Genomic DNA, 15,792 nt, shown 5'->3' on the forward strand with positions numbered 1-15,792 from the left:
GTGTTATGGAAAAACAAAAACAGCTCCAGCAGTGTCATAGAAACATGAGCTCTGGGTGCTACTATGCCTCTACAGTAAAGAACTTTAACCTTGCATTATTGTTTTTAGCTCTACACTAACGTCAATGGGGGTTGCAGGGCTGTAATTTCCAGGTTAACTTTATTTCTGGTTCAAGAACTGGTTAAAACTTTTTTTTTGGAGGATTGCGCCATATATTTATCACGTTAGTTCAGTTGGTGGTCTCTGTACTTAAACCCACTGCCCTCTTATTAGCTCACCCGGGCCATTTGTCAGCAAGAAATTCAAACTTTAGAGGTGAAAGCCTCCGTGATGGAGCCACACACACACACACACACACACACACACACACACACACACACACACACACACACACACACACACAGATCACAGAGGCGGAAAGGCTGGCTGAGGATGTTGGAGTGACAGAGAGCAGCGCAGGCTTACCTACCTGCCCACACAGGTGTGGGCTACTCGTCATCTGCTCAGGGGGGCTGTCGCCACCAGGTAGGTTTTTACAGGTACGACTAAGCATCGTCCCGGTGCTACCAAACATCTTAAACCCTTTCCTCCCGGGACCACTGAGATGCACCGTTAAAGTTTCGGCGGGGACTTCCTTTCGGACTCTGAGATGAACTTAAAGTGGACAGTGAAACGATTTCTTCTTATGTCGTTTTCAATCTCCCACTTGCTGTTACTTGAGGGTGAGTTGTGACAGTTCTCCGTCTTGTAATATATTTTGACACACATATGTTAATGTTACAACATACTAATGTTAATAGATCTACCATAGCCAGTGGATGATAAAGTAACGAGTCCTTTCAGGTTATTATTATTATTATTAGAGTAACACATACGATAATTTACTTTTATTATAAGGCATACATGTCCATTACTGCCCCTTTATATTGTTGTGTCCTCACATGCCATCTAATTGCTAAATCACTACAAATGACACAGATGTGAATTATTAAAATGTTTCTAATTAGACACCTGGTTACATAACAAAGATGATTTTTTTTATAGGAAATAACTTCTGTCTATTTTAACAACTCAATGTTTCTTGTGCGACTCTGTCTTTAGGAGCTCAGAGCCGACTTTCAGTGGCAGAAGGAAGACTGCAGAGGTAAGTTGATAATAGTTAATAGTCATCAATAGGTTGGCTAAATATGAATAATATTTAATCTCAACAGAAATGATTTTTCATATGTAATTCTCATATTATTTTATAGATTGACACCGATGCATTTGCACTTTCTGTTTCTGTCACTAGAGTGTGTGACGGAGACAACATATGAGTGTGTGTGTGTGTGTGTGTGTGTGTGTGTGTGTGTGAGGGTTCAGTAAGGAGTAGTTTGGAGACTGAATTCAAGTGGTGTAAAGTGCACTTAAGTCTCCCCTCTGACTGTTTCTTCCCACTAATGTGCATGTTTGTGTGTGTGCAGAAGGGCTAATGCACTTCGGAGGAAACGGGATCTCCTCGGGGAGGAGGTTGGTACACTACACCTAAGAGAACCAGAGGAGGTCAGGGCACCCACATGCGCACAACACGCTAACGGGCACAAAGCTGTCTTTGTAAAGAATGACACACACTCACTAACACATACACTTTCTCCCACTCAATCTGACGCAACTCTCAACTTATAGCAGCAGGTACACCAACGGTACAGTACTGTGTCACTGATGTTAGCTCTTAAAGTTTGAGAATTGTTTAAAACTGCTCTAAGTGTTCATTGTCTGTTGTTTTCCAAGACGTACAGACCACTGCTGTCAGAAGGAACTCTGTCACGCAGCATCTTACACAACTACACAGCCAGAGATGCCTCGTCAGGTAAATAAGCTACTTATGAAGCGGCTGTAAATGCATCCGTAGAAGGTTTAATCTATCATGGCTGGGGTAAGTGAACTTGAGTTTGTTCACGTCTTTCCCAGAATATTGCGGCTGCCTCAATGGTGGCTGGTGTCAAGAGGGCGGTGTGTGTGACTGTGCTCAGTTCCAGGCACTGGGAGACCGCTGCCAGATCAGTGAGTAATGCACACGCATACACACCTACACGTCTTCCTTTGGTGTCAGCTCAAATTCGTTAGAATCTCATTCACATGGCGGCCTTTTTGTTAATTGGCAAGCACCATACCCGGTATGCAACAGACTAACTCGTTACCAAGCTTACAACTTTTTAATAACAGTATACAGTTACACATCCCATTATTGAGAAATGAGCGTGTGTGTGTGTGTGAGATTGTTTGTGTGTGCGCATCAGACTCTCCGATCATTCAGCAAACATTAATTACAGTTCTCCGGCACACACACACCAGTATTAATTATTAGATTTCTCCAGATCTTGCTCCCTTTCCCTTCCAGTCTCTCTCTTTTTTTTAATACAAATCCACCATCGTCCAGTTCACACACACACACACACGCACACACACACACACACACACACACACACACACACACACACACACACACTCAATACAGCAGCAGATATAAAATCACTTGCACTAAGGTAATAGGGTCAGAGCTGAGTGATGGAGTTTCTGGTTTCTATATTCTGAACAGACTCCTTATACAATATATTCGGGGGATCTGAGGTCACAATTATTGTAAAGAAGTTTTTCATTTCAACAAACTAATTTAGTGCTGGCACACATGTTGGACACAATATGGTTTTTGGGAGAGCTGTAACTGAGTTGAGGCTTCAAAACAAAATTCTGAAATAGAAGAATCTATGATCTTTTATCCAAATCAAGTAAACAAAGATAGCCTAAACGTGGGCCATAACAAGATCATAAACGCTTAATTGAAGATAATTTGTAAAGCTTCCCAGCTGTAATGCAGAGCTGATGCCACAGAACACATGTCCATGTTTTTGTAAATGTATCCTTTATTTAGACTGCCATTTTCAAGAGAGATCTTGTATTAATGTACATACAATTGTAAAATTCTGTTCATTGAAACGTGGCTATCATCATAATAATTAATTTATGTAATGTATCAGTTACAAATTGTGCCATTTTAAATGTTCCCTTAGCTACTCACTGATAATATCAGAAGATGTGACTCACAGTTAACAGCTCCCACCTTCTCAGATTGTGGGTATGATCATAGAGCAGTAGCTTGGCATAGCAAACTTTGGGGAATTTCCTGTAACAAAGGGCTTTTTAAGAAAAGTCAGGTATTCATTTTCCTCTGATAAGTTCAATGAAATAAAATGATATACGAGATCTCTCAGATTAGTAAAGTGCCAATTTCTGCATAAAAACTCATTTGTGTCACAAAAAGAAAAGAAAAGATTGTCTTAATGAATTGCCCATTTCTTTCTTGCAGTACCTAACCAGGGCCAGGATAGAGATGGCATTTGCAGGTCATGGGGTCAGCACCACTATGAAACATTTGATGGAATCTATTTCTACTTCCCTGGAACCTGCTCTTACGTTCTGGCGCAGGACTGCCACTCAGCTACACCACAGTACACTGTGTGGGTAAGAGCAGATAGATCGAAATTACCCACTGAAATCCTTAACGAGCATTTAATCTTGACGTGTGCAGGGTGGATTGGCTTTTTTTTAGAATGTTACATGTTTATAGTCACACTAAAAAAGGATACAATCTTCCGTCATACACTGTTTGATAATTAGCCTAAATAATTTGAATCGTTGCAGAAATTCAGAGGGCATACCTCAACAGCTATTTGTGGCCAGTGGTGGCGGGATCATTACCCGACAAGTGACTGTGGTTTTTAAGACGTTAGCTTAGGTTACAGACCGTGTCTAATCCTTGTTATTAAATGTTGCTCTCTTCTGACCCCTTTTTTTTTTATTCTCTTCCATCGTTATTCTTGTCATCTTAGGTCCACAACAGCAGATCGTGTGACGGGAGTGTGTATTTATGCCCAAGAGCTCTCAGTCTGTTCTTCCCAAATGAGGAGGAGATCCACATCTCTGGATATCAGGTCCACCAAGGAGGCCACAGGTGTGTGTGTTTGTTCTGCAAAGATAGGGAAAGAAAAAAGGCAGAGATCAATTTTGAAAGTCTTCAGTAAAAAATATCAAAACCAAACTGTAAGAACAGAAAGAGAAAAACAACTCAGTTATTCTTCAGCTCTTCACACCCCCGTAAAGTCACAATAGAGCATTGTTAGCGTGATTTTCAGACCTCACATCATCTTGATGCATCTGTCTCCGAAATGTCAGGTTAAGTCTGCCTCAGACTATTGGCGGAGTGTTCATTGAGCGACTGGCCGATTACCTGCTGGTGAAGAGTGTGTTTGGCTTCTCTTTGGCCTGGGATGGAGGCTCGGGCGTCTACCTGAAGATGAGTGAGGAGCACCAGGGTACCCCCTGTGGCCTGTGCGGGAACTTCAACCACATTGCTGGTGATGACCTCACCACTACCCGAGGTAAGACCGGCCTGACCGGCCCCTCATCCTCTTATCTCTTCTCTCAGCACCCACTCAGCTCAATTATTATTATTATACACTCAACACTGATTCTGACCAATTATACTAGCGGTGGGACCTGGAGAAACCAGAGGGGAAGGATAGAGGAGAACTGATAGTTTGTGGTTTGAATGGCTGGAAGGAGCAAGTCCTTCCTCAGATGACCAGTAATATGAACTGCGGTTCCCTACATGTTTGATCAGAGAGCTTCCAGTAGAGTGAGGATGAGTTCAGAGAAAGAGAGTAAACAAGTAGAAAAGATCTGGCTATAAAGCTGCTATCAATAAAATGTATTAACAGACACACTTTCTTTTTAAGTAGATTTATATTTTGTGTTTAATTTAAATGTATTTACGGTTATATAGGAACAGAAATGATTATTTACATGTTTGAATGCTGTATCCACTTCACCTGTGTGTCTGTTTGTCGCGGTTTGTGTGTTGGGTGCACAAACTCACAGTGTATGTGTTGGCTGTGTGATTTAGGCATTCGGACAGATGAGCCTTCATTGTTTGCTAACAGCTGGGCGGTGGACCTGCCTCATGAGAGAGCCTGTCCCTCAGTAGATATCGACTTCAATGGGCCCTGCCAATCTGAATCAGACATGGACGTAAGAACTACAGAAACACTAGACTCAGGTGGAACACTGACAAAGCAATGCTGCACACACTGCTAAAGATGCAATCTAATAAGGAAATTTAGGCTCACTGATAGGAAATAAATCAAGCCAAGTTATCTTTTTCATGATTAAATCTGAAGACTTAAAAAAATTCGGTTGATGTTGAAAGAAAGACCAGAATCATCCATGTGTGTTAAATGAGCCTGTGTACCTCTCTGTTTATTATATTATGTGCATTATATTCACACCATTCTATATTTATTGTGAATGTGTGCAGGATGCCATAGAGAAATGCAGTGCACTTCTCTTCTTCCCATTTCTCTCCTGTCATGAAAACATTGACCCAAATCCCTTTGTGGCTAGTTGTGTGTCTGACCTTTGTGGGTAAGTCAAAACAGTTGCAGATTATTGATACATTTAACTTTAATGCATCTTTTCCTTGTGTTGTTATCAGTCTGTTTTTTTATTGTTTTTGTTTTTTTTTCAGGTCTGATGACGAAGAAACATTTTGTCGAGCCTTGGTTGAGTACACCAGGGCTTGCTCACATGTTGGATATCCAGTAAGAGAATGGCGAGACAACTTCCCTTCTTGTAGTAAGTTACCACTGAAGTTCCACAATCTCAGTGAAAACAGATTAGCTCATGTCATACATGACAGTGTCTTCTGATCATGTGTGTTTACAGTATTTTAGGTCAACATTTAATCAACGTGCACGTTCTGCATTTGTGTGAAACTCATGCACGTGTGTTTATGCAGATGATGGCTGTGAGGAGAGTTTTGTCTATAGAGACTGCATCAGTTGCTGTCCGCCCACCTGTACATTTGAGAAAGAGTGCCTGGGAACCAACCTACATTGTCTGGATGGATGCTACTGCCCTGATGGTATTTAATTATCTTCTTGAATTTCTGTTAAATTACATTAGTTGATTGCACTCTAAGCTTCCTCTAAATTTTTTCAGGTCTTATCTTACAAAATGGAACATGTATTGCTGTTTCTCAGTGTCCATGTGTTTATCATGGTACATCATATGTACAAGGGCATGTGCTTCAACAAGGATGTAGTGTCTGGTGAGTGTGGGCATCACTACTAATCATTAGTGAGCATATACTCTACCTTTATTAATGTGCTGTTAACCTGCTATATGTTCTTTTTCTGATTTCTTTTCAGCGTGTGCACGGGAGGAGTGTGGAACTGCACTGAGAACAACTGCACAGGTGATCTTACACTTTCAATAAAGCAGGAAACTGCGAAGTCAGATTCCTTACCATACCTCTTCTCTCTTCTTAGCGGAGTGTTCGGTGGTCGGTGATGTGTTTATGACCACATTTGATGGTAGGATGTTTCTCCAACCGGGGGCGTGTCAGTACGTCCTGGCAAAGAGCCGCAGCACCAGCAGATTTACCGTCACACTGCAGTATACTACCTGCACAGAGGTAGATTACTTACACACACTCAACCAAACCCTGCAGTATTGTTTCTACAGAGATTTAACCGTGTGTATGGTCTGTGTGTCTACAGCAGCAGATGTGTATTCAGTCAGTGACAGTGGTGTTGGATGAGGATGTAAGTCGTCAGATCACTTTGACCAGAGAGGGCGAGGTGATAATCGGTGTCAACCCAGCGCCTGTCCTGCCCTATGTTGATGGTAGGAATCACAAAAGTCCTTTGATACACTGTGGTTTAGATTATACTGTATATCAAATTAAGAACATGAAATAATTCCTCTTTTTAAAAATGATTGTAACACATACCCTCTTTTACAGTTTATTGAATCTTTTATCATTGGTTCTGATGTCTGTTTCTGGGTATAAAGATGCAGTGGAGGTGCAGAAGCTGACCTCTGTGTTTACACAGCTGAAGGCAGAAATTGGTCTGAGGCTGCATTATGATGGTCGAGGGGGGCGGATCTACCTGCAGCTGGATAACCAGTGGCGTGGACAGACTCTGGGGCTTTGTGGAACTTTCAATGGAAACCTACGAGATGATTTCCTGTGAGCAAGTACTTCTCACTTGTAGCCCAATGTTGAGTATGACATTTTACTCAACTATGTTTGTTTGTGTAGGTCTCCAGCAGGTATGATAGAAGGCACTCCTCAGCTTCACGCCAATGCTTGGAAGGTTTCGTCTGCTTGTGTCGCTCCAGTCAACCTGCCCATCGTAGACCCATGTGAAATGAACCAGAACAACGGTAATAATGTTAATGATTTTTTTTTTTTTAAGTATGAGAAAAATGGAAGTGGTTGCCTGAACTTCATGGGTTTGATTGCAAGCAGCAGTACAGACTACACTGTTAATCCTCACATCCTAAATTAGTATTGATTCCTGGGTGACACTGTGAGTTGCACAGGTTTTAGTTGCAGGATATCTTGGTTTGTTCAGACTAGAATTTTAAATGTATTAACAGGATTGTGTGGGTGTTTGTTTTAGTATTCTATGCATCCCAATGTGAGGTGCTTGTGGGGAATGTGTTTGCCCCGTGTCACGGCTACATCAGTCCAAACATCTACCAGCAGCAGTGCCGCTACCAGGCCTGTCGTTGTGGGAGCAGTTGTTTGTGCACGGCACTGGCTCACTACGCTTACCTCTGCTCCAAACACGGAGTCGACATTGATTTCCGATCACACGTCTCAGAATGTGGTGAGTGTTTGTCTTCTTTTATCCATACTGTGTTAAAATACTTTTAGATAGTCACAGATTACGACTGTGCCATATTGTGTATTGTGTACGCAGAAGATATAGAGTAAAACCATATAGAGAGTTTGAAAAATTGCATGTGTGTATCTTCACAGGAGTGGTGTGCCTTGGAGGCATGTTGTACAGCCATTGTGTGTCATCTTGCGGACGATCCTGTCGTGCTCTGTCAAGCACTGAGACGTGTAATCCTGACGAATGTGCTGAGGGCTGTGGCTGTCCAGTCGGCAGCTACTACGATGATGTGCGCCAGCGTTGTGTACAACTGTAAGATTTTCACCTCATGTATCATCCTAACAATGCTCATCAATTGCCATTTGGCGGACACATACACACACACACACAAAGCATAGCCATTAGTTCATGTAATTAAACTAATGTCATGCATTTCTCCTCAGGTCACAGTGTCACTGTTACTCCATGGGTGGTGCGTCGCAGCCAGGGGAGGTGACCTTCAGCGCCTCTGGCCCCTGGTGAGTCACAGCTGGCCTTGACCTACACTGAAAAATGAAAACTCACTTTGGCTGCTCTCCCACCTGCACACAATGTGACATCCTTACACACACTGTGTGATACATTTGAGAGAGCAATAAAAGCTTGAGTGATTGTCAAATGAGACGTAGAGCACTTAAACTAACCTTGTGTTTCATAACATTACTCTCTTTCCCAAACACTCACCCCTTTTTCTCTCCCTTCCTGTCTCCTCCATCAGCCTGTGCAGAAATGGGAAGATGGAGTGTGTGCCAGAGGAAAAAGGTAACCTCTCTGCACTCCCCCCTCCCTTCAGTTCCTGCTCTTGTTCGTTCCAACAACAAAGTGCCGTTTCAGGCTGTGTCCCTCTAGCTGAAATCAAGAGCCTTATGTCTGTGGTTGTAGCTTGTTTCCCATGACTGGCTGTTGCGGTTGATTTTTTAGGCGACTGAGGCATTGATTTTCTTGTGTGTGTGTGTGCACATCACTTCAGAGCCAGACAGTGTAGAGGTCGGGGAGTGTCCAGAGGGGAAAGTGTACCACAGCTGCACCGAGCAAAGAGGAGGCGTGGCCTGTGCACCTACCTGCCGTAACCTGATGTTGAACCTCACCTGTCCTCCAAACACTCCATGCATCCCTGGCTGTGTCTGCCCTCCTGGGTAAAATAACCTTAAACGTTAAATAACATTTCTGCTTTCCAAGGTTGTGTTTTTTAAAGAGTATAAAAGTATAATTTTTCCACTTGGCAGAACATACTATATGTTTCAGATTTTCTACTTTCCAGCAAGTCCCTTCTCTCTGTTCATTACAGTATGTTTTAAAAATCTCCTTGAGATCGGTGCTTCATTAGAGTTTCTTGTCTGGATGAGTTTCCACTATATGATATGATAGTTAGTTTTAATGAATTAGCAAAATCAAGTCTCTATGAATGGATTTTCACACTGTGATGAAAGCAGCTGAAACCAGTAGGTGGCTGAAAGCTAGGAAGTGTTAATCACTGTAATTAGTGGGAAAACCCACAGGTATAGTGTTTTAAATGTGTATTTATTCAAGTAAGATGGACAGATTTTCCCTACTTTCTTAAACCTATAATTTGTAGCTTGTAGGTAAGTGTTACATATATGTTTTACTCACGGAATTGCAAAATGTGTTTGAAGTCAGCTCTTTGATTGTTCTGTACCTCCTACTTTAATTATGTTTTATCTATAAAGGCTGGTGCTGCACCATGGGCAGTGTTACTATCCAGAGAACTGTCCCTGTGCCTGGATGGGCCTTGAATACCTGCCTGGAGAAACTGTGGAAACACCATGTTACAGATGGTATACAACTTTACTTTTCCAACCCCAGATAAGCAGTGATACAATTCTATTATTCACAAACTATTGATTTACTGCATTCAATAAGTGCAATTTACCATCTTATTTTAAAGAAACAGTGATTCAGAACATAAAATTGTATAGTTTATGATGAGTATGTTTGTCTCACCTTTGTTTTTGGTTAACTGTTCTCATCTGCATCCACCTGTCTGTCTCCTCAGTATGTGCCACCGTGGCTATTTTAACTGTAGCTACTCACCGTGTCCAGCTGTGTGTACTGTCTACAGCGACAGACACTACCACACCTTCGATGGCCTTGAGTATGACTACAAATCTGACTGTCAGGTCTACCTGATTAAAGTGAGTAGGTTCTGTGCGTGTGGATCTCTCTAAGTACTTTCTCGTGTGCACATTTAGGTGTAACATAATAATAAATATACAAATACAGGCGTAAAATGTAGATGCAATTGACTCGGCAAATTTATGGATACCATTTGGGCAGCGAAATGCTAATCTGGTTGTGCCAGAGTCCTTGTACAAGACTGTGTCAGGGAAGTGTATGTGAGCGAGATGGTGGAGCGAAGGAGGAGCATCCTCCCCATTTCCTGGCCAAGACTGATTTGGATCTGGGAAAGAAGATCCAAGCTCATTTCTAATCTTGGAAGAAAGAGTGGTTTTTAATTAGAGCAGATTAAGGTGTGTATTTATGTGTGTGTGTGAGTGTGTGTGTCTGTGTGTGTGTGTGTGTCCTGGTGGGTTTGCACTGTGGTAATGCTAGCAGACGTTGTGCAAAGCTGTAGCAACACAAAGAGTCCAGTGTTCACTTCAAACCCCTGGGCTCCTGCGCTCCCAGGGATATAGAATTAGAATTAGCAGAACAGACATTCCAGTTCAGACTCAACAGATGCCTGCCACCATGTGCAGATCCTAAAATAATAGGGAAGCAGGTCAGAGCGGTGTCTTAATAACTTCCTCTTCTTGTCACCTCTCATGTGTCCAGAATGACACTGTTTCCTCAATCAGAATCAAATTTCAAATTTGAGTCTGCCATGTGGCGTTCAGATTTTGCATTTCTGCCCTCTGAGGCTGTTGTAAATAAGAAATTGTGAACAAAAAAATGGAAAAATTGTGTTGTGTTTGCAGGACGGAGATAAGAGGAGCTGGTAAGACTTCCTTCTGTCGCAAGAATAATATTTTGTCTTCCCCCCTCACCAGGGTACAGGAGAAACCGAGGTGTCCATTGTTGCCCAAAACAAGGACTGCTATGAGAGCGGCATTGTGTGCATGAAAATACTGGTCATTCACGTGGGACTTACCAAGATCTACTTCACCGACAACTCTGGCAACCCTGTACGGACTATACACATGGAGTCAGGCTCTCTCTTTACTAATCAAGCTGTGCACCTGTGTCTTTCACAAAATATAAATATATCAACAAAAACCCAGTGATTTTTGCAAATATCAATCTACTCTTTTTGTCTTGCCTCAGAATCCGTCCACTGTTGTAGGTCGAGGGTCAGAGTTTCAGCTTTGGAAAGCAGGCTACTACACTGTGGTCCACTTCTCTAATCAGGACCTGACCATCCTATGGGACCGTAAGACAACTGTACACATCAGAGCTGGACCACATTGGAAGGTTTGGGCTAGGAGAGCTTTTAGTTTCCTCAGATATACTATATATATATATGTATATATATATAGACAGTATATGTAGAATGAACATGTAGAAAACATGACTCAATGTGTCCTTATTTCCACTAGGGTCTTCTTGGTGGGCTATGCGGAAACTTTGACAGTGTGACAGTGAATGATATGACCACCTCCAGCCACATGGAAGTCAATAATGCACAGAGCTTTGGAGACAGCTGGGCACTTGGACAGGTATGAGCCAGCTCAGCTCCTCTCCTTCATTAATTCTCCCCTTTTTCCCTTTTCTTTGTCTATCTATTACTCACTGACTCTTTCACTCCTCTCCAGCTCTCTGTTGCTACTGTAATTTATGTGTGCTTCTCTCCCCCGAGTCCACTGTGATATTTAAGAGTAATCAGACACTCTTGATCACCCTCTGTGTGTGTTTTAGTGTGAAAGTGACTATGTAGTTGAGCGACCATGTGAAGGGGACTTAGGCAGACAGCCTTACGCCAAGAGGGAGTGTGCTCTCCTCTACAGTGACGTCTTTGCACCCTGCCACAACGTGGTGAGTGTCATTGAACTCACACACACACACACACACACACACACACACACACACACACACACACACACACACACACACAACACAAATGTCTGTACAAAGTGAGTGTAGCTGTAGAAAGGTTATCTTGCTTGCAACAGGGGAGTAGGGGTCAGTGAGAGGTTATGGGAACAACTCCTAACTGATCCCAGTGAATAAACTGTTCCTCAGAGGTAAATACCAAATACCACACCAGATGCAAGGCTACGCACGCGCACTGACACACGCACAGACACACACAATGTTTTATTACAGTATAGTATTTCTCTATGTGGCCAGCAGATGGAGCCATTTTCAGGTTGTGTGTGAGAGGGGGCCACCTCATAAAAACTGAAGTCAAACCTAACACCGTGACACCCAGTACACTAATTTAACTTAATTAATGAGTCTTAAGTAAGTGATGTCATGGCATTGATTTGAGCATTAGTCTCACATTGCACATGTTGTTTCTTTGCAATCAGTTTTTATGATGTAGTTCATGAACCAATGCCTGCTAAATCTGCTAATCCCTACAACGGCTAATGTGTAAGACATCCGGCCCATTCAGATGTTTTTCTTGGCCTTTATGTTCCCTTGAGATATTCGTTCTGTATCCCCTTTATCAGGCTAAAATGGTTTCAAGAGGGTACAAAACACACATTTTATATGTGTGTGTTTGTTGATACTGTAACCTTTTTTATGTCCATTGGTACAAACGTTTATAAAAAAAAAAAATCTAGCCTCATACTTCATTTTTGATAAAGTTCATGTCCTTCCATGGTTCTTTCAATTCAGTCTTGGGAATCCGTACGGTTGAATGGACTTATTGTAAGCTGCTTTGAAAAACACATCAGACAAATGAATGTATTGTAATAATATAAAATATCATAAAAGGTAGTTTGATAGAAATAAATAGATGACAAAGGTAGTAGTTGTTCTGAGGTTTTTATGTATGGTTAGAGGACACGTTCAGTCAACCAGAGTTCATATTTCTTTCTTGAAACATTGGTTCAGTTTCCAAATGCGTGTCCTTGCTCTGCAAACACACATTCACTTTCTTTTTTTTTTTTGGATGCCAGTGTCTTTACTCAAACATAGTGAGATATATGGTGTGACAGAAAGTTTGTAATGTACAGAACACAATTCAGATATCCACTTACACTGACAAATGCTAATCTAAAACTTAGTAATTAGTAACTTAATAAGTAGTGTTTTATTTTAGTATTAAGACAGATTTCTGATAATTGGATAGTTCATAACATAATGTGTTGTATTATTCCAAAGTAACTTTTCAGTATCATGTATTGAATTACTAGTCTGCTGCTCCACTCAGGATGCAGCACAACACCTAATCAATACTTTTGCTTCTCACATCTAAACTATACCAGTTCACATTAGTATCCTAATCCTGTCCATGTGTCAAAAATACAAAGGCAGAGTTCACCTCACCTTTGGACCGACCAACTCATTGCTGGTGCATTTTGTTTGTCTGTCACTGAGCTGATCCAGCTGAGCATCTGATCCCCTCTGCACCAGAGGTTGACTCACATTCCTTTGTCCTGATATCTCATCACTTCTTCTCTGTCTAAATTATTAAAACTACTCACCCACTAAACAAGACCTCCCTGAGTTTCCCCCAGTGAGATTTGGCCCGGTTCACTTTATGGTTGTTTGTGTGTGTGTGTGTGTCTGACCATGTACACATGCTGTGTGTACCCTCCAGGTGGACGTGGCCTGGTTCTATAGGAACTGCTTGACAGACACTTGCAATTGTAACCGTGGGGGAGACTGTGAGTGTCTCTGTACATCCATCGCTGCGTATGCACACAAATGCTGTCAACAGGGGGTCACAATAAACTGGAGATCACCCTCTGTCTGTCGTGAGTATACCTACACACACACACATACACATACACACATGCTCACAGTTCATTGTTCTACTTGTTGATTAGCAATATGACTCCTGCTAATCAGCCAATATTCTCCTATTTTTCAACCCAGTTACATATTACCTCAGCGCTATTGAAATGCTTTTTAACTTCTGAACTGCTCTCTTTCAGCCTATGATTGTGAATACTATAATCAAGGTATGTATGAGTGAGAATCATTTTCAGAGAGCTATTTTGTTGATTGTCATTTCCAGACTTTGCACACTCTGATTTTGATTCTAGCTTGTCACCACGTTCATTTGCTCTCTCTTTCTCTCGCTTCCCCACAGAGCTAGGTGAAGGCCCATTTTCCCTGGTGAGTGCTGTTCATAATGACACCATGTTTGGGGTGAATCGCACCAGCAGCTTAGTGTTTCCTCTGGTGAGAGAGCGACCAGGGCAGTTACCTGCCCCTGGTCTACTGTTCAACTTCATGATCACAGCAGGCCTGCAGAAGGACAAAACATCACGTAAGTATCTATGTCAGCGGGAATTAGATGCTACTTCTCTTTGTTTTTATAGGTTGACCACCATTTGCTTCTTTTCCCAGGTGTCCCTGTGGTGTCATTGGAGTCTGCAGAAAGACCAAACTATTTCCTTGCTGTGGGCGCAGGACGCAGCCGTCTTCAGATGGAGCAGTGGAGTCGAGGGGCGGATTTTAGTCGCAGGGCAACCTTTATCCAACACCAGGGGCTGTTTTTGCCAGGTCACACCTCGTTCGAGCTTGTCGGCCAACGTGGAATCTTTCTGTCCCTGACACGCAATGCTGCGAGAGCTCAGAGATACGACACCTCAGAGGACTTCAAAGGCAGCAGCAGCTTCACGTTAGAGGGTCAGAAAAACATGCATGTACCCAACACACACACACACATGCATTCACAAACCTAATCAAAACTAATCAGGTGTTTTTCCTCTCCTCTGGCAGAGAGCAGTTTTGTGATACCATACCGTATGATGTGTGAATGGCGCTACCAGTCCTGTGCGAGTCCTTGTGTCCACACATGCAGTGACCCAGATGCCACACGCTGCCAGTTCCTGCCTCCGTAAGAGGCTCGGCTCATTAAAAGCACTAATTTCACAACCAGCTTAATCTATGCTTAGTTTATGCGCTGAAATTGTTTCTGTATTTTCAGTGTGGAGGGCTGCTTCCCACGCTGTCCCAAGAACATGGTCCTTGATGAAGTCACAAGGAGATGTGTCTACACAGAGGACTGTGAGTGTTTTGTCTTTAAAATACTTTTGAATATTAATTTAATTAAATGATTTATTATATATTAATAATAATTAATAATATATGAACTGTCTCCTCTAGGTGTGTCCCTTCCCCCAACTCCGACGCCCTTTGCATATGTGACACGGTCCAACAGAACTACAACAGCACCAACAACAGCACCAACAACAACTACAACAACAGCACCAACAACGACTTCAACTACAAGAACAACTACAACTACTACTACTACTACCAGAAGGCCAACAACCACAACCACCACTACTACCACAACCACTACGACCACAACAACCACAACCAGACAACCACAACCAGAGCCAAACCACAAACCAGAGCAACCACAACTAAGAGCAACCACAACCAGAGCAACCACAACCAGAGCAACCACAACCAGAGCAACGACTACCTCCTCCACTACTGTCAGGCCCACAACAACCACACCACTCCCACTACTCCCAGCACAACCGTATCCACTGAGCAGGTCACCACTCCACCTCCGACTACAACTTCTCCTCCCACCACTATTGTTTCAACCACTCTCACTCCCACAACACAGCCACCAGAGACAACAACTCTGAGCACGACTGAAATGACTCCCATCCCCCTCTACGGTAACAACAGAGGTCACTACAGCTGTCACCACCCCTGAGGCCACCACCCACTGAGGCTACCACAGTCCCATCGACTTCCTCTCCTCCACCACCTACTACTCTTGCTTCCACCACCCTCCCACCCCCACCCACCACTCCTACTAAAACCACCACCACCACCACCACAACCACCACCACCACCACCGTTACTACACCATCAACACCAGCCCCGACAACCGCAGTAACTTCCACCCCACCTCTTGCAAACCTCCCCC

General features: G+C 42.7%; 1 protein-coding gene across 1 annotated transcript in view; it reads left to right on the top strand.

Annotated features, from left to right (window-relative positions):
* The first annotated feature begins 466 nt into the window (after positions 1 to 466).
* otogl (otogelin-like) overlaps positions 467 to 15,792 on the top strand; it is a 23,576-nt gene continuing 8,250 nt past the window's right edge. The window contains exons 1-38 of the mRNA XM_027272993.1: positions 467 to 722; positions 1,102 to 1,144; positions 1,464 to 1,509; positions 1,771 to 1,849; positions 1,951 to 2,043; positions 3,347 to 3,501; positions 3,870 to 3,991; positions 4,213 to 4,418; positions 4,943 to 5,067; positions 5,354 to 5,460; positions 5,564 to 5,670; positions 5,834 to 5,959; positions 6,037 to 6,145; positions 6,246 to 6,292; positions 6,366 to 6,511; positions 6,597 to 6,723; positions 6,892 to 7,069; positions 7,142 to 7,266; positions 7,506 to 7,715; positions 7,868 to 8,036; positions 8,168 to 8,242; positions 8,482 to 8,525; positions 8,734 to 8,899; positions 9,452 to 9,559; positions 9,778 to 9,916; positions 10,772 to 10,906; positions 11,046 to 11,192; positions 11,318 to 11,437; positions 11,637 to 11,753; positions 13,492 to 13,648; positions 13,829 to 13,855; positions 13,987 to 14,166; positions 14,247 to 14,528; positions 14,622 to 14,739; positions 14,830 to 14,909; positions 15,009 to 15,121; positions 15,166 to 15,393; positions 15,549 to 15,758. Of these exons, the coding sequence (XP_027128794.1) occupies positions 650 to 722; positions 1,102 to 1,144; positions 1,464 to 1,509; positions 1,771 to 1,849; positions 1,951 to 2,043; positions 3,347 to 3,501; positions 3,870 to 3,991; positions 4,213 to 4,418; positions 4,943 to 5,067; positions 5,354 to 5,460; positions 5,564 to 5,670; positions 5,834 to 5,959; positions 6,037 to 6,145; positions 6,246 to 6,292; positions 6,366 to 6,511; positions 6,597 to 6,723; positions 6,892 to 7,069; positions 7,142 to 7,266; positions 7,506 to 7,715; positions 7,868 to 8,036; positions 8,168 to 8,242; positions 8,482 to 8,525; positions 8,734 to 8,899; positions 9,452 to 9,559; positions 9,778 to 9,916; positions 10,772 to 10,906; positions 11,046 to 11,192; positions 11,318 to 11,437; positions 11,637 to 11,753; positions 13,492 to 13,648; positions 13,829 to 13,855; positions 13,987 to 14,166; positions 14,247 to 14,528; positions 14,622 to 14,739; positions 14,830 to 14,909; positions 15,009 to 15,121; positions 15,166 to 15,393; positions 15,549 to 15,758 (4,839 nt within the window). The 5' untranslated portion in view covers positions 467 to 649. The remainder of the gene's footprint in view (positions 723 to 1,101; positions 1,145 to 1,463; positions 1,510 to 1,770; positions 1,850 to 1,950; positions 2,044 to 3,346; positions 3,502 to 3,869; positions 3,992 to 4,212; positions 4,419 to 4,942; positions 5,068 to 5,353; positions 5,461 to 5,563; positions 5,671 to 5,833; positions 5,960 to 6,036; positions 6,146 to 6,245; positions 6,293 to 6,365; positions 6,512 to 6,596; positions 6,724 to 6,891; positions 7,070 to 7,141; positions 7,267 to 7,505; positions 7,716 to 7,867; positions 8,037 to 8,167; positions 8,243 to 8,481; positions 8,526 to 8,733; positions 8,900 to 9,451; positions 9,560 to 9,777; positions 9,917 to 10,771; positions 10,907 to 11,045; positions 11,193 to 11,317; positions 11,438 to 11,636; positions 11,754 to 13,491; positions 13,649 to 13,828; positions 13,856 to 13,986; positions 14,167 to 14,246; positions 14,529 to 14,621; positions 14,740 to 14,829; positions 14,910 to 15,008; positions 15,122 to 15,165; positions 15,394 to 15,548; positions 15,759 to 15,792) is intronic.

This window comes from Larimichthys crocea, chromosome XXI (assembly GCF_000972845.2).
Source record: "Larimichthys crocea isolate SSNF chromosome XXI, L_crocea_2.0, whole genome shotgun sequence".
Classification (NCBI taxonomy): domain Eukaryota; kingdom Metazoa; phylum Chordata; class Actinopteri; family Sciaenidae; genus Larimichthys; species Larimichthys crocea.